Below are 18534 nucleotides of genomic sequence, written 5' to 3' on the forward strand. Positions count from 1 at the left end.
CTTGTTCTACTTTGTGTAGATACATTAAATACATTAATTTGTCAGTGATTAAATTTGTATAATAGGATTTAAAGAAAATGGAAGATTGCTTTAATCATGAAAGATAAGCTAGCATTTTGCAACAATAGTAAACCCAGTAGCTGCCATTAAAATCTGTCCAGTTTGCTGTAGTTCTGTGGACATTCTTGGTTTTGAAGCAATCTCTTTTTACCTTTTTTTTTCCCTTCAGGTACATGCAGCTTTACTTCTCAAAACCATCGAGATGCTGCTTCACAGACCATCCCTGCTCAAAGTATAGAAGCTGTTGACTCAAAGATTCTTGTGGGTTCTGCACATCAAAAGTCATCTGCCAGATCTTCTACTTTGATTGATATCTTTGGACTTAAGGACCTGTCCTCAGTAAAGAATTCAGTTACAACCTCAATTTCTGATCCTTGGATACAAAGGAGTTTCTATAAGCCATATAATCCTTCTGAACAAGGTGTTAATTTTTTACGTAAAACATTGTTTTCTTCCTCTCCAGCTGAATCCTCTGAGTCAGATTGCTCCAGCCCAAGCCCCATCATCTTCTTAGATGAAGAAGGATATCAAAAAAGTTTGAAGGCAAAACTTCAGCTGCCAAAAATTCCAGTAGTAAAAGATGGTATAGAGGATTCAGACTCAGAAGTAAGTGAATTTTTTGATAGTTTTGATCAGTTTGATGAGCTGGAACAAACCTTGGAAAACTCTTGTAAAATTACTAGGAATCCCATCCTAGGGAATCCTGCCCAGAAAAGGAGGACTGCACATGAAAAATTGTCTTCTGCAAGCATTACAATGAATCCTCAGAAATTCAAGTTTGATCGTCCCACTCTCCCAGCCAATGTAAAGAAACCAACTCCTCGTAAGCCAGAATCACCATACAGCAGCATCTTTGAGGTCCCAGATTCCCCTCGCCCGGTTAAAACATCAGGGGAAGAGAATGGAAGCTTCTTCAGCCCTATTAGAACATCGGCCTTCAGCCCACTAGGGAGCTGCGGTTCTTCTGAATGTTTGTGTCGAATTAATCTTGGTGGAGATGGGACAGGTCCGAGTCACCGTGATGCAGCTTATAGCAGTTACTCAGCATATGCTGACAGTGTTTCATTTGAAATACTGGGTTCTGTTTTTTTTTCTGAGTCCTCACCAGAACAAGTGTGTGTAGAGACTGATTCGAAGCACAAAAGGGTTACTTTGAAAGAGAAGAAGAGGCAGGCTGCAGATCTCAAAATGAAAACTGGTAAGGAACCAGAGAAGCAAGCAAAATCTAAACATAAGTCACTAATGATCAGAGATAGCATTCAAAAATTTGCAACTGAATTGGTTGAAAAAAGTTTTGGCAGTGCATTTAAAGACCTCCAGAAAGGTGTTTCTTCATGCACAAATGCACTTTGCCATTTGGCTGCTAGGTTGACTTCTTCAGTCTTTCAAATGGCTTTTTATGAGATTGGAAGACGTAGAGCAATCTCGCTGAAGGAGCGTGCCATTAATGGCATAGCAAACTTTTTGGTGAGCGAAGCTATAACTGGTGCTTTGAAAGAATTGCGTCAGGTAAAGAAACAAATATTTACCAATACCGTTGCACGGTTTGCAGCTGACCTTGCTGAAGAACTTGTGTTTGAAGGAATCATGGAAGTATGCCAGTTTTCATATCCATCAACACCTACTGCACAGCCCTCATCATTTGATTATGAAAACAAAGTGGTAAGATCCTATGCCCGAGATTTGTCTGAATCTGTCATTCAGGAGGCATTTATTGAACTATCTCAGGTTGATGTGACCTTCACCACACAAGCAGCCATTAGTGTTTCCATGGACAATATCAAATATGTAAGTGCAGAAAGTATGTTAGAGTCAACACAGACTTCCACAGTTTCTCCTAATTTTAATGATAGAGTAGCACTAAAGCCAATCCAAGACTCCAAGGAAGAATATACAGTACAGCAAGCTCTATTTTGTACCTCTGGTGTTGTGAGTTCGATACCTGTGCCTTTAGCTGGAAGAGCTCTTTGTCAGCAACAGGTTTCCTCTGATGCTTACAAAGCAAAAGCATCTGCTGTTCCAAATGCTGATGACAATATGAAAGTATTGAAAGACTCCACTCATCCATTTTTCACTAGCAGAAAGAGAGAGGAGGAAGTCGCTTCTTTCAGAAATATTTATCTAACTTCAGATCACAGTCAAAGTACTGAAAGTACTCCATCACTCTTTTGTAACCAGAATGATACCAAACTAACAAATAACAGATCTGGAATGAACAATAATTCAGAATTAACAAGTGGGTCAAAAGGCATTAATACTTTCTCTGGAACTATGGTAGATATGATAGTAAATGAAGCTTATGAAGCCATAACCTCATGTAGAGTAACAAAAGCAGTAGAAGAGTATTCAGATTTTTTAACAAGAAAAGTTATAGATAAGAAAACTTATGTGCAAGGTATTGGTGAAGACTCCCCCAAGAGCATGTTTGCAGATCATTTGGCAAAGTATGTCATAAAACAATCTGTGGAAGAAAGTAAAACTCTGTTATGCAACACCAGTGAGAATTTAACGTGTAATGTGAACTCACAGACTTACAGAGAGACCAATCAAAAAGAACAATGTGTGATAAAGAAGCAAGAGGCTGAGAAACAAAGTAATGTTTCTATAATTGTGGAACAACAACAGTTGCCTTCAAATAATCCATGTAAATTTCTTACTCCAACTCATTCTGTTCAGAGTTTTTTAGAATCTAAAGATTGTTGGCAGGAACAAAAAAGGAACAAATTTTCTTCAAAATCACCGCCGCCTTGTTCTACTGTGACTTTTGCTAAGCATGTTCTAGAGGACTGTACTGACACAGGAAGCTGTTCAATAACATGCTTAAACAAGCCTTCCAGAAAAAGTGATACCCAGAAACTATCAGCAGGAGCTTTGAATTACAGGCAGACTGATTGTTTTCTGCATGCAAATAGCTTTTCTTCTGAGATGTTTGGCAGTGAAGGTGCTTTGCAGATGGAAGAAAAATCAAGCCTGAAACTTGGAAATACTTGTCTAATGCCCAATACACCCCCACCGACTCCTTTAGTACCATGTCTAGGTAGTTCTGAAACAAACCTAAGAAAACTGTCCAAGAAACTCAAGGGAGAATTAGCAAAAGAATTTGCACCTGCAACACCACCTTCTACACCCTACAATCCATCCATTACTGATTTGTCTGGAACTGAACACGACTCTTTGGAAAATGAGGAATTTATGCTGAAACTCATGCGGTCGCTTTCTGAAGAAGTGGAAAGTAGTGAAGATGAAGATCATTCTGAAATGCCTGTTGAGAAAGAGGAGCATTCAGCAAAAACAATTCATTATGCAGATTGCCTAGCTAGCCACATAATTTCAGTAGCGACTGAAATGGCTGCTTCCCATTTAGGTGGTAAAACAAATGAAAGAGAAGCTGGTAGGCAGGCTCAGTTAGGTATGCAAAAGAAAATATGTGGATGTACTGCATTTGTAAATATCCCAGAAGAGACATGCAATTCCTTGTGGAATTATGCAGGTGATATGGCAGGAAAAGTCATCAATGAGGCCAAGAAAGTAGTGAAATCAAGGCATTGTAAGCTGTTGAGGTTGAAGCGAGTTAACTGCCAGGTGGATTGCTTTTATTTGAGAAAAGGTGATAAAGATGGCAGTTCAAAAGAATGGTGTGGCCCAATGCGGGACCAGTGGCCCGGGGAGAGAGATTCATCTGTGCTTTCTTTACCACAAGGTTCAGGCACGACAGGTTTAACTTCCAAGTACCCGAGCTGTGAAAGTGTGACTGACGAATACGCAGATCATGTTATCCGGGTTCTGAAAAGAGAAGGAGGTAACGCTGAGCTGTTGGTGGATCAGTATGCCAGCAGACTTGCTTACAGGTCTATCAAATCGGGCTTGCAGCAAGCTGCTAGAAAAACCAAATTCAGATACAGCAGAAAGACATTTCCTGGACAAAATGCACAGGTAAATGGTAAGCTGGAGCTGATCAAAGCAGAGAATAAAGATGCAGTACAGCAAGGGAAAAGCAGCATTCATCGCTGTGAAGGCCAAACGTTCGAGAGGAGCGCACAGAGAATGGAATGTTCAGAGTTGTTGTATTTTTCCGAATCCCTTGCTCACAGTATCACTTGTGATGTCAGGAAGAAACTGAGAATGTCAGGAGCGTGTTTGCCAAAGTCTCTAACAGATTCCTGTCTATATAAAAAGACTGAATTTGATGAAGTCACAGGGGATCTCATTAAAAGAAGGTTTTCTAGGACATTTCTTCCTTTCTCCCCAGATCATAAACTTTATCATAGTACAGGTAATATAAATGAAAATGGCTACAGTGAAGGCATAATTCAAGCTATAGAACAATATGCTAGGAAAGTAGCAGATGATACTCTAGAAATGAGTTTAGAGTCAGCTGTTCTCCATGTGGCTGATAACAGAAAAAGTGGGGATAAGGTCTCATATACTGAGAAACTGTCTCCTTTTTCTGGAACTGTCTGTAGATGCTGCAGTATGAAGGAACATCGGTACTGTACAGAAAGTATATCCCATCATCTACCTGCACAAGAATCCTGCATTGCAATGCGGCATTTTCTTCATACTGGATTGGGTGGTGCCTGTCAAAATTCAAGAGTGTTTCAGCTTGATATTCCCAAAATTCACGTTGATGTAGAACAGAGGACAGTGTTTTCTGACAAGGGGGCTATTGCAGCTGTAGAGAAAGCAGAAAGAGAGCTGAGTTACACAAGTCTGACAGCTGACAGTGGTATTGGACAAGATGGAGTCAGTTTTGCTGGAAGCCTTACTACTGAAATAATGACATCAGCTATGACTAATATTGGTCAGGCAGTTACCACAAGGTAATATTAATTTTCTCTTCTTTGTTGCATTTTGAACCAGTAAAAGGATTGTTAATACAAATATATGCTCAGAAGGAATTTTAATATATTTTCTTAGAAAGATACACTTTATGTTCTGAATATTTTCTTTTTATTCTTCTGGTTTTATTTAAATTACTCAGAACTAGGGGGAAGAAGCTTTTTTCCACCTGTGTGAGCTTGAAACTGAGGATACTATGTATATCAGCACACATATGTTCCAGAAGGTGACTAATAAGTGGAACTTACTGTTTCAACTTGAAAATAGTACCTACGGTAGTGAATACTAGTCCTTACAGGTTTTGTTGATCTGTGAGCAGTGACAAAATCCAGATTTGTTCCCTATTGGTACTTCCTCTTCAACATCTGATGCTGGCCACATGAGTCATTGCTTTGTAGCATGAAAACTTCATTTTTTATTATGGCTGTGTTGTGATATTGTCTTTACTACTGAAAAAAAAAATAACCTGTTGCTTTAAGAAAAAAAAAAAACTAACTAAACCACACTTTAGCTTATAGAATAGTAGTACAATAACGAAGGAATAATTGACTTTGAAGTTCTCGTGTATTTAGCAAAGGGTAACATACTTTAGTAGGCCTATAAATAGGAAATACTTGTCACAATAAATTTGTGGCAAACTACTCTTTTCTAAAACAGAGTATGCTTTGATCAGAGTGAAATCTCTTCAGGTTCAAGAGCAATCCTTACCATTTTGTTTTTTAAATTTTGAAATAATATTTATATTCCTACTTTTTTTTTTTTGGTTGGTTGTTTTGGGTGGTTTTTTTGGTTTGGTTTTTTTTTTTTTTTTGAGGGGAATTCCTCACACTGGTTTCTTTCTCTGGTGTTTAGAGGGGCATCATGATGAATAATAATATTGATCTTTATATGTTGAGTGGCTAAAGGCCACAGTGGGATTGAACTAAATTTTTCAAGTTTGATATGAAACACATACGTACTAACAGCATAAAAGTGCTATTGGGTAATATATTGTTGGTCTTTGCACAGCAGGGTTGAGTCCTTACTCAATGTGTGACAAAAAAAAGAAAGTAGTCATGTGGTGATGTTTTTCTATACCTATGGTATCAAAGATGACATTTTGTTTAAAAATTCTAGTTAGAATATGCCAACGACAAAATGCAGGGTTCAAAGAGATGCTGTTTATTATTAAGTTTGTGGCAAGAAGATTATATTAGAATTTTGCTGTGACAGAATTTATAAATGTTTCTTATATTGTCATCTAGTGTGTGATATGTAATGCATGTGTTTCTTGAGAAACTGCCTTGTGTAAAGTAGAGAACTGGTGCTGGTATAACGAAATAAAAATGAGGAAAATGACCTTTTTTATTACCCTGATGGGGTCCAGTTCAGCTACATATTTGTACAAATTCATGCTCACTGGAGCAAAGTGTTAGGAATGATGTGGTTAAGGGTGTCTTTTTAAATAGTGAATGTTACTGTGGCTGCTTGCTATGTGTGAGTAGGATGATAGTTTTTCTTGAACTTCCTACTGTTTCATGTATATATAGATAATCACAGTGTGCACATGAAAGTTAGTTCATAACTGCATGTTCCCATTTTGTAAGTTGTTTTTGGTTTTGGTTTTTTGGGTTTTTTTTTGTTTTTTTAATGAGGAGTTCACACATCTTTAAATGAATTTAAGTGTCTTCTAAAGATTCACTATTATGGGGTATGGTTGCTTGATTGGTTTTTGGATAAAAAATCAAACTTACTTCCTGAGGGGAAAAATTCTGTACAAGCCATGCATTGCTACACTTTCTTGAAGGAGAAAACCAGATCTTTTTATGCAGAAAGCTTTTTTTAAAAAATGGAATCCTAATATTTTAGACACCAGTTTATACTTAAGCACTTTGCCTGCAGTAGCAGACCACTTAGCTGCTTGCACTGAAGGCAGGCCAGGGAAAATAGCCAAACTGTCCTATGGTGAGCAAGTTCAGAAATGGTAAGTCTTCTGCTTGAAAAGTGTACCTCAGTACAGAGTCTGCAAGGCTACGATGCCTTCTGTGCTGTATAGCAAAAAATTTTCCAAATGAGAAAATTCTTTGTGCCACTCCCTTAGACTTCTGGTGAAAGAATTCTAAATAGCAATCCCTGACCTAAGCCTGTTGTTGTTGCAGATTCATTTGGTTGCACTATTTCTTGTGTTAAGAATAGGGCACAGATTAAGGGATTCTGCACCTTTTCTTTTCCAATGGAATTTATTGTCTTTGGAATGGTGTTAAATTGCTGTGAATGAACTAACACTGATCAGCATGAAATGCAGTGATGCTTTTGTCTTAAATTTTTGTTTAGCTCTGTTGGAAGAGAAGGATTTCACTCTGTTGAATCAGTTGTTAGCCAGCAGATGAGTCTTAGTATTGGTGATGATAGCACTGGGAGTTGGTCCAATCTAAGTTTTGAAGATGAACATCCTGATGAGAGCAGCAGTTTTCTTCACCTAAGTGACAGGTAATTATAAAGATGTTAGTATAGTTAAACAGTTACCTTGGCATCAAATAACTTATCATCAAGTGTATTTCTCCTAGGGTTTGGGGGAGAAGAGATTATTTTTTTCTTCAACACACAATGACTTTTTTTGTTAAAAATGGCTCTGATATTATGATTTTGTTATCTTACAGAATGCTGTTGGCCATGAATGTTCCTACTCTGTAAAATATATGGAGTGTGCATTGTCATTGATGCCAGGGAGTCACATCAAGTAAAATTGTGCATATAAAGTTTAAGTATTAGCAAAAGGTGTAAGCATTTTAAAAACAACCACCTGGTGTAAAATACAGTTTGAGAGTACAGTTTATAAGTTGTGCTCTAAAATATTAAAACTTAATCCTTGAGAAAGTGTTTTATATAGATTATTTTTGAAAAGAAGTAATAGTAGCTTGATTTGCATGATGAGCTTTTACAGCTATTTTTGTCTTTTTGGAGACTGGAATTTATAAGCTGCTCTCATTGACATTGGTGGAGTAATTATATACTGCTAACCATGGTTATGCGGGTGTGTGATATTGGAACTTAACCTGTTCAGGGTAGTAATGTTTTCTGCAGAGCTTCTCACTGCACTGTCTCTGGCCGATTGATAACTAACAAAGATTAGAATGGAAATTCTAAAATCTGCAATGTCTCTGTCTGTTTCCAGGGAGAATTATATTCAGAGCTGTGGCCCAAGCTTCTATATAAGGAATGTGTGAGGAATGAGTAAACTTAGTTTTTTATGATTGATATAACAAAGTTCATCATTTCTGTTGAAGAATAGCAGAAATGGGAGAGATTTTTTTCTTTAGTTTGTACTTCCAGTATTGCTGAGATTAAAGAAAGTATGGGAGACGTGCTTGCTTAAGTAATGTACAAATAGGTTATTTGGTTCCAATGTGAAACTACTCAAATAAATGTCTGCAATATTTGTCATGTTTTGGTTAACTAAATAATTTAATCAAACCACTACTATAATTTATCACTCATACAGCTTAATAATTTTGTAAAAGAATACATTAACTTAGAGTTATTTTAGTAAAACATTATCTCTTGAACAAGTGAAAATGATGATGAAAATCCAAGTATGAGGAGGAATATTCTCTATATTGGCAGTCACAAATACACAATAAAATATAGGTTAGTTGATAATGGAAAAAAGTATAAAAAAATTTCTGGACCATTAGTGCCTATGTTGTGTTTGTTATTTGTTATTTGTTTATCATTCCCAAAACAGATGTAAATGAAAGAAGGTAATTTATATAACTTGGAAGAAAATCTGTGGCTCATTAGAGGAGTGACCGGAATTAACATGTTACTCATAGAAGGGAGGCCATAATTTGGATAGCAAGGTATTGATGGAGGAAATAGGCACGTGCAGATTGATCAGCTGGTTTTAAAGAACTAATTGTGGTAAAATTGGTAACACCACCTTTGTTCATTTGTGTTGCTGAGGTTTATCAGGTGGAAGGAAGGATCTCAGGATTTGCCCTGAGTCAAAAATGATACCCAGGGGGAGATCTATAACAAGACGAGATTCGGTAATAAAGCCCTGTTTTGGTTTAACCCCAGCTGACAACTAAGCCCCACCCAGCCAGTCAGTCACTCCTCCCAAGGTGAGATGGGGGAGAGAATTGGGAGAGTAAAAGTGAGAACACTCATGGTTTGAGATAAAGACAGTTTAACAGGTAAAGCAAAAGCCATGCACAAGCAAAGCAAAACAAGAAATTAATTCACTGCTTCCTGTGGGCAGCTCCATCAAGATGAAAGTTATTTAGAGAACTTGGTAGTTAGTTATGTAGGAAAGTGCTTGTGTCTTCTGCTTTTCATGCCTAAATCTAGTGACTTAAATTTAGAATTAAAAAGGTCTTAAGCTTTCTCTCTTGTGTAGGTGTAAGCATAGGTGTGGACATAGGCTTTTCATCCAGCATCCAGTTTGGGTTATAAGTCAGAGCAGAAGCCTCTTGCTTTTCTTGTTGTTCTTCTGCTGGCTCATTGAAGAGCTGCATGAACCATTACAGAGGCATTATAATGCCTTTGTATGCTCATTGCTTGTTTTGTGATTACAGGAGTTTATTTTAAAGACTGTTAATTTGGCTGTTAATTTAAAGGCTATTAATTACAAAAAGGTCTCATCCCTTTCTCACACCTCATTGTAATCATATGGTTCAATATATATGATTATTTCAGACCAAGACTGATCTCTGTAAAGTGTATTAAGTCTCTTACCTAACCAGAACAGTAGTGTGCAGAGGTTACTCTGTTAGATTGCAAATTCTTTATCTTTTAGTCTGAGAACCAGGGCAGCTTTTACTTCTATTTATGTTCTGCATCTGTAACTTTCAGTGAAAGTGGCTGTGTGAGTGCAAAGTATTGGTATCAGTAGGCTATATTAAATTTTTTTATACCTGTAATTTAACCATTTTAAGCCAAATTTAATACTTCATATTGAGTGTGAAAGTCTCACACAGTAGCTTGAGAAATGTTGTTTAGACCAGGTTTTCATTCTCTGCAAGTTGGTTTCTTCAGAAGCTTCTGCTCTTTGATTTTTTTTCATATTTGTGTAACCAGAGAACTCTGAATTTTCTTTGGACATGTAGTCTAAATAAGCAACAATGTACTGAGCGAAGCACCTGAATCTTCTTAGACTTTTTTTCATGTTATTTGGGTGTGTTTATATTGTAGGATTGCTAACCTGCTGTTACTTCACTGTTTTGAAATTAGGATCCAAGCAGGCATGCTGGAGAGCAAGGGACACTGATAGGTGATAATGTTACTGGCAAACACTTGGAAGAGATTAGTGTCTGTCTCTTGAAATATTTTCTTCCACCATTTTGCTATTTGCCTTGAGTGGTATGAGCAGAAAAGAGCTTTAACAGTCACATAAAACTTAGGTGAAGAAAACATTTTCTTGCAGCAGTTGTTCTCTGCAGTTACTCCGTGGCTTCTCGTGCCATCTCTAGCAGACAGTGTACTTTCTTGAAGAATGCTGGATATTTGGAAGTCCTGTTCTTGGAAGGCTTCCAGACATGCTCTGGGGGAGGTATGAAGTTGAAGAACAGAGATTTGATCACATGAGTTGCTCAATCTTGTACATATTGACAGGCTTAACAAACTGTTATGTATAATGACTAAAATTAACGAGTGTAGGATCATGCTCAGTTTTTCCAGTTCTTTGCATTGGGTTGAATGTAGTCATAGAATAAATGCAGTATTTTTGTAATGGGGAGTGAAATAATCTTTTCAGTATTGCTTTCAACCTCCTTTTTTTAAAAAAGATCAACTTGCAGAACAATATTCAAAATTAAAAAAAAAATATATATTTACTGTAGGAATTCCTTCTCATCAGGCTGTTGGAGATTGTTACTGGATTTTTTGGCATGAGATGAAAGGACTTGGTATGTGAAGTTGTCTTCACAATGCATAATTTTATTAACTCTTAGCTGTTCCTTAAGCAAATAATACAGATGTAATCCATATTCCTATGAGTAATCCTTTGAAATTGTTGAGCTTCTTTAAATAATGAGCAATGTGCTTAGACCTGAGGACAGAATTCCTGCTAGCATTGACCTGGAAAATTAATGAGTACGAATTAATAGTTTAACCTGTGTGCTGAAACCTGCTAGTTTTGTATTATTGTGCACATTGCTGCTCTGGATAGCACTGGGAGTCATGTTTGTTCCAGCAAACCTATCTAGAAAGTTTCAGTGCTCTTGCATTAAATGTCTTGACAAAAAAGTTGTAAGGAAAATGAAGGTTCTAGTTTGAGCTATTGTTCTTTTCTAGTTCAGCTGTCTTTTCTTCTTCTCCTGGCAGTAATGGTAACAGCAGTAGCTGGAGCAGTCTTGGTTTAGAAGGGGATATGTATGAGGAGAATTTATCCTTTCCAACATCAGACAGGTTGGTTGAGTTGAGAAATATAAACCAGATGGGTTCCTCATAATTAATGCATGAAATCATCATTTTTGAAAATAAAAATACAGTGCATTTTTTATGCTGATACATTATTCACAGTCTTCTCACTTAATCACAATATGATTTTTTCATTAATTAATCCACGCTGAATGATTAAATTTTGCTGTGCTAAAACTGATGAATGTGTTTTGCTTGCAAAAAGGTCCCTTTTTTGCATGTTTTTGCCTGCAGTTTTACAAGTCTTTAGATTTACTTTTTTCATGCAAACTAGAGCTTGCTTCCTACAGGATTTCTTGTTTTTTTCCCTTTAGCTTGTGTAAACTTTCAAAATTGCTTAATAATTAGTTTTTATAGACCACTTATGGCTTACCTATAGTGTTCATATCTGGGACATAAGATAGCTCAACCTTTTCACATATGAAGCAAAACTATTAAAATCAATAAGTAACACCTTTAACACCTTTCTCTTGTTTCTCTCTTCTCCCTTCTTTTCCTAAGAGCAAATCTTGTGAAGTTGATGATAAGTCTGTTTACAACATGAAATGGTGTGAGAAGCAAAGCTGCTTTTCATGATCACTCCTTAATTCTTTTATGATCTTCCTGTTGTTTAACCTTCATTACAGTCTTAGGATTTACTACCTTTAGTACATATATTGGATTCATATTTTTGTTTTCTTAATTAAAATACAGTGATGGAACAGAAGATAAAGATGAAGATTCCAAGGATCCTGTAGAAGGTAATGTCAATTCCAGCATATACTTCTGTTCTTGTCCTCTGCACGCTCCATTAGTTATTTTGTTAATTCTTTGCCTTTGTAGTCTGCAAAACAAGATGACAACTCTATTATCCCTATTCATCATATGAATGTTAGTCAAGTGTCAGAATGTATTCTTAGATTAATGCCCTACATAATCCTCTTAATGCACTGAAATTTACAGCCTTTGGGAAGTGCTAGTTACTGATGCTCATATGAATTAATGAGTATAAGGTAGGGAACTTTGATCAGCTTGTTGAAAGTGGGAATTTATATGCACAGCTTAACTTTTTTTAATAATATTTGATAAGGAGCCATGGCAATGCATCTGCAAGGCTGCGTTCAACATGCTGAAGAATTTACTCAAACTGAACACATTGATCTTGGGAGAGAGTAATGAAAAAGAATAAAAATCTTGGATTCGATGCATTTGCTATTCTCTCTTTCTTCTTAGTGAAGTGTGACATATGGTCTATCCAGAACCTTGGTATGACTTTGTGGTTTGTAGAAGTTTTCTGTACTTTGGTTCCAGTCTGATTGATGTGCCAGAGGTTGTTAACTGAAAACAGCCTGAATACACAGTGTGTGAAGATGGTTTTAAGATGAGCTAATGTTAGAACAAGTTGTAACAGAGCTCTTCTTTGTGTTGGGTATATTTTGAAGTGTTTCCAGAAACCTCTGCTACTTCCTTACAGAGGATATTCAGCCTTGTTGCACATCTTCAAGTAGTTTTGATGTAAGCAGAAAGATGTGTGGGTTTAGGGTTTTTTTGGTTTGTTTGGGTTTTTTCCCTCTCCTTTTAAACTCCTGGAAAATGTATGTAAATGACCAACATCTCTTAATTTTATTAAATCAGATGTGACTGTAAGGATATAAGAAAAGAAAACTAAATTATTGATTATTTTTTCCTCAGAATAATTACAATTAAAATAGTTTCTGCTCTGTAGGTTTCATCTACTTTATTAGTATGTCATTGCTTTCTTTTGGTCTCAAAAAAGTTCTGGCATCTAAAATATTCAAATTGCTCAATTATAATAGTGATTGGATTTTTTCTTTACATGCTTTAGATGTCACCTGCTGTCTGTAGTGCAACAGGCTGCTTTATACTGTATTTAGGATTTTCTAGTGAAATTTTTCCCGTATAAGTTCCTCACCTTCTCACTATTGTTTTGAAAAGGCTCTTTCTGTTTGTCATTGTAGGACTGTTGCTAGGTAGAAAACCTTTGTACCTGGTCTTTCACGTTTGGAAGTTCTGTTCATGTCATACCTGAAAGTGTCTGGCTTTTTCTAAAGTGACTGTGCCTTGTTCACCAAAGACTTTGAATCAAAGCCTTATTGCCAAATGTACATCTATTTTATAAGACTAAAAAAATGTACCAAAATTTCCCAGCAATGTTACCACAATTCTTTCCACCCACTGTCATAATTTTTTAAAAATTGTTCTTTCCCCTATTAATAAGTTAAATTTTGGGGCTCCTAGACAAATACTCAGTTATCCATTAAAAGCACAGTTTTGTTTGACAGTTTTACTAGTTAATTTTCTCTTTCTTTTACTTCCTGGGGGAATCTGTTTCAACTTGCTTGACTTGCCAGTTAGGAATGAATACCTTATGTACCTCAGTTTTCATAATCTTAGTTGGAGGAGTAGTGAGATTGAGATAAACTCAACATGGATATATGTTTTTGTTGCAAATACATTCCATGTTTCTAGAGTCAAGTTCAGTAGTTTGGAAGTAGTGACTTCAACTTGGAAAGCACTGTGTATGTGCCTAGTTGTTTCTGGGAGTGTGACAAAGGATCACTGTGGTAGCTGGATACAGAAACACAGCTTGGGAACAGAAGGTGACAATATTGTAGTTCCTAAGTGTTATTAGCACAACTGCTCTTCCAATACTAATTTTTGGAACTTCTCTTAAAAGAAGTGTTGAAAAACTGGATATGCCTTGGTAAAACCAGCAATATATTTTGGAGAAGTTCAAGAGGCAGGAAAGAATTCAGAAGTACACACTTTTTAAAATCACTAGATGAAGGCATAGCAAAAAATAGCAGCTGGAAGAAGAAGTAACTGATGGACCATGTGAGAGCCATTGCTGTTCAGTTTATGAAAGTCTGTGCTAAATTCCTTGTCATTTGGAATATACATTGTAGTTTAGTATCTTTTAATACTCAGCTATGTTTGCACACTGTTGTAAATGGGATAAACGGTCCTTCCGAATAGGAAAGTGCTGAAACACTTGAGACCAGTGTAATTTTTTCCTTTCATATTATCTGTGTATACTAAATGGAGTTTTTCTAAGATAACATAGTGTATGAACAGGAACTACAGAGATTATTTTGAAACAATTTGAAGCTATAGATTTGACGATTTTATATTTAATGTTAGGTTTGGAGCAAATCCGAAAGACTTTATCAATAATGAATATTGATCTGGAACCAAATCTAGTGGACCCCCAGCTCAGAGCAGCACTCCAGTGGTTGGCAGCTTCTGAAACAGAGGTGTCTGATCTTCACTTTTGTGACACTGCTGCAAGGGAATTTGTCTTTGTAAGTACTTGGGTTTGATGGATGGTGGGAAAGGGGACTTCCATTTGCTGTGATGTACCAGCTGCTATTACTTTATTTGCTGTTCACTGCTGAGGAAAATCATTGTCTAAATCCTGAGAGGTCAAAGTGGAACAGCCTGTTTAATACTATACATAAACCGGTATTCATCAAAGCTGTTTGTTTCATTTCTTTTACTCCAAAAAGGATGCAATTACAACTTTTTTTTGTTAGTGAAAACTATCTTTTTTAAAGCATTTTTTATTTAGTATTTAATTCTCTATAAATTGAATCTTTCTGAGAACTTGGTCATGCAATTTTTTTCTAACTTAACATGTTCTGCCTAGGGTTTGTTTTTTTTTTTTTTTTTGATAGCAAAGACACATTTTCTTGTTAGAAAGAAGTTCAGTTTATAAGGAAATATTATGTCTTTATTCCATCAGCAACTGAAACCAAAACTATTAAAAAGCAATCTCAATAAGATTGTTTTATTCTTAGGTGCCTTTATTTTGGTTTTATAGATCAAACTTCCAAAGCACTGGGCTTTAGCAATTTGTATCTCTTTGGAAAGGCTCAGTATTTTGGTATGCGTGCTATCTTGAGTAATTATATCAGAAACATGTAAGAGAAACTTTTTATTCCTATAAAATCATAAAAACTATTTCATGGCTGCACACCAAACTACACATGATAATCTGGAACTTCTTACATTAAACCTGTATTTTTTTAATCAACCAAGAAATTACTTTATCATTACCTGGTTATTGAAAGGCTAACTTAATAGATATATAGGCATTGTGTCTAATGATGAGGCTCATAGGAGTGATAATTATCAAATATTTATATTTTGTGACCTGGTAATGTGAAAAAGCATTAATGTGATGCCATTATTATGATTTTAACAATTAAGATCTTGGCAAAAACGACTTAACATACTTACCAGTATATTTAGGAAGAAAAAGCTTACTCTCAGTTCTGAAATTTAATATTGACTCTTCAGCTTGGGGCTTTCCAAAGCTTACATCATAATTTCAGAGTAAAGGGGAGTTACTGGGAGGTAAAGGTCAGTATGACAAAACAGACTCCCAGAGTTGGATGGATGTGTGCACCTATGGTGCTTAGTTACTGGAGACTTGTGGTAAGAATGTGAAAGGTACCTGGAGGCCAGTCCAGATTGTACCTGCTGTGAATTTTCCTAAGAGAGGCTCCTCCCTTCCTACCACTCAAAGAGAATGATAACTTTGGGGTGTTTTTCTGCCTCTGTAACTGTGGAATGTGTATTTGATTTTGAGAGTAGGAAGTTTTGCATTCTTATTTGAAAGCACCCAGAGAGTTTGGAAATGTGTTTTGGGCATATAGAAATATCTGTCCTCTTCTCTTTTCCTGGAGCTTGGTATGTTTGATTTAGAATTATTGCAGGAATATGTTTTGTTGCACATTAGTTCTGACAGAGTGGACTTTGTGCTTTTGTAAGCTGGAAGGCAGTTTGAGAATACTTCTGTGCTATTTGAAATGCTATTTGAAATTGTTTGTTTTAATCCTTATATTCATATGTTTTTTCTCGGTTATGGTTTATAAGTGCCTTAACACAAAGAAGAAAATAAATCACTTTTTCTGTTCTCTCATGCTTGGCTGAGCATTCTCTGAAGGTTTTTTCAGGTGAATGAGTTGGGGTTAGGGATTACAGTAATTCTGACCTCTGAGGTTTTTTGCTTTCTTTTGAAGATCTGTTCATCTGTTTCATGCTTATTGCAAATACTCAGGTAGGATAGTGGTAGGACCCACAAGTGTTGATAATAATTTATTTTTTGTGCATGTGAGACAGCGGTATCTTCCATTCCAATATCATATGTAAGAGAAAACAATGGCAGGTGCCTCTTTTTTTAATTTTTGCTTGAGTGTCTTGTTCTTTCAGCCAGCTCTGAGTTAAGAGACTGCAAAGTTGTGGTGCTGAGGTTTGAGCCAATGCTGCAGGACACACAGAAAAGATGTTATTAGCTGGCTGTGTATCTGAGCATGACTCCAGCTACCTTAATAAGAGGACATACCGCAAAGAGCACTCTGGAAAATAGCGGTGTCTGTTATGTGTGTCCTCTTTAAAAATGATAATATTTTTCTACTTGACGCTTCAGTCATAAATTGATACTGAGTTGACACCTGAAGGTAAGACCTTTAGGCTGGCAGTAGTCAGGCAGTCTTGAAAATGCTACAGTAGTTAATTGTTTCACTTAGTTTTATAGATTATTTTTAGTTCTGCAGATGCAGTTATGTTAAAATAAATGGAAATTTTGTTTCCCTCCCCGGAGGCAGAGAATGATTACCTGTTTTTTATTCCGTTGCACTTCCAATTGGAATGATCTCTGACCCGGACCGAATTAAATTGGAAATAGCGGTGCCCGGGTCTGTCTCTTGTAAAGCTGCGCGAGCCCCTCCAGAGGGCGCTGCAGCCCAGCAGGAAACCATCGGCGGTGTCCTGGTCCCGCGGCAGCCGCGGGCTTGGGGCATCTCCTGGCTACCCTCGGGAGTTACCTCGGCTCCCTGGGGAACCCGCCCGGGGTCAGGGCACATCGCAAACAGATGGGTCCTATATGAGCAGGTGGTGAGTTCTGGAAGGGAGGAAAGGCTTGTCTTAGCTGATCGCAGCAGGGTAACGAGCCACCCATGGGATGTGGCTGCATAAAAGGCACAAGTACTGCTAGCAGGTATCAGGCAGGCTATTTATTACTTCCTGCAGCTGGGTATGAACTCTTACTTAAGGGTACATGTTATCGTCAGCAAGGCAGAAAGAAGTTAAATACCTGTGTTTGAAACAAAATACGTTTGTTAGGAGGGATAACAAGAAACCAGTAAATTAGAATAGATAGTTCTTGACTTCTTTGAGATGCCTGACCATGTGGATATGCAAGTGCCTGGAGTAAAAGATCTTATGTATTCGGTTTTTAATCAGACCTTACCTAGCTGTTTTAAGATTCCTATTTTGGATAAACGCTAGTATTTCATTTGTCTGGCAGTAAGAAACGGATTGGTCATCTAAAGAAATAGTGAGATTAAACATAAAATTAAAATTTAGGTGCCAGCTCTGTAGTTTTACCATGGTGGAAAACTTCTTTGGACAGAAGTTTTGTACTGTATTTGCTGAAGTAGGTATTTGGACATTAGCCACACTTTCCTCTGGCAGAGGAAAGAAAAATGACCATTCTTTTATAAACCAACAAACATCATTTACAAAATTGCATGTTGTAGACTATAAAACTCCTACTTCCTGTGCTCTGCTTTAAAATTCACAGAAATAGCTACAGATTTTGGTCCGCTCTTATATAGAAAAGATGGTTGTTTCTTTTTTTCCACTGAGAAAAGTTTCCAGTGTTCAGAATAAATTATACTCAGGATTAGAGAGGATTTTTTTTTGCTTGTTCAAATTAATGGTTTTCTCAAGAAGTTAATTGTTTGATACATGTTTTTATGCCCGTGTTTTTTCTGTCAGTTCTATCACCTGCCGTGCTGCAGTTGGAACATCAGCTAGGTAAAGAAGCAGGGAAAGATTGTCTTCCGTTTTATTTTTTATAGAACTTTGTATTGCAATCTGACAGGTCTCATAGTAGAAACTATATGAATTTTTAATTTTGTAGCTGTGAAAAATATTTCCCTGAACACTGTGTATGACTTTTTTAATATATGGAATGTCTTGGTAGGGACTCTAAAAGGGAATAAAAATCTACAGCTCCAAAGAATAAGGAGGGTGTCTAAACTGTGTTTACTAAATGCAGCATTGACAGGTGTCCAGAAAACTACAGAGAATAGGGTTTGTTTGTGTGGGTGTTTTATATACTTATTTATTTATTTATTTATTCAAACTCAAAGTTGTTAGGTTTTTTACTCCTGGGCAAGCTGTCAAATTCATTCTTTCCTTAGGGTAGGCTTTCTTACACATATAGCT

General features: G+C 36.6%; 1 protein-coding gene across 5 annotated transcripts in view; it reads left to right on the forward strand.

The window, feature by feature from the left end:
- The window catches only part of AKAP11 (A-kinase anchoring protein 11), a 44930-nt gene that overhangs the window by 21406 nt on the left and 4990 nt on the right, over positions 1-18534 (forward strand). For 2 of the 5 annotated variants that reach the window (XM_069009820.1, XM_069009827.1), the window contains 5 exons: positions 230-4880; positions 7213-7368; positions 11203-11286; positions 11992-12038; positions 14440-14600. In XM_069009820.1, the coding sequence (XP_068865921.1) occupies positions 230-4880; positions 7213-7368; positions 11203-11286; positions 11992-12038; positions 14440-14600 (5099 nt within the window). Of the gene's footprint in view, positions 1-229; positions 4881-7212; positions 7369-11172; positions 11287-11991; positions 12039-14439; positions 14601-18534 lie in introns of all 5 variants that reach the window. The other 3 variants (XM_069009850.1, XM_069009833.1, XM_069009843.1) reach the window with 3 other exon arrangements.

Source organism: Aphelocoma coerulescens, chromosome 1 (assembly GCF_041296385.1).
Source record: "Aphelocoma coerulescens isolate FSJ_1873_10779 chromosome 1, UR_Acoe_1.0, whole genome shotgun sequence".
Lineage (NCBI taxonomy): Eukaryota > Metazoa > Chordata > Aves > Passeriformes > Corvidae > Aphelocoma > Aphelocoma coerulescens.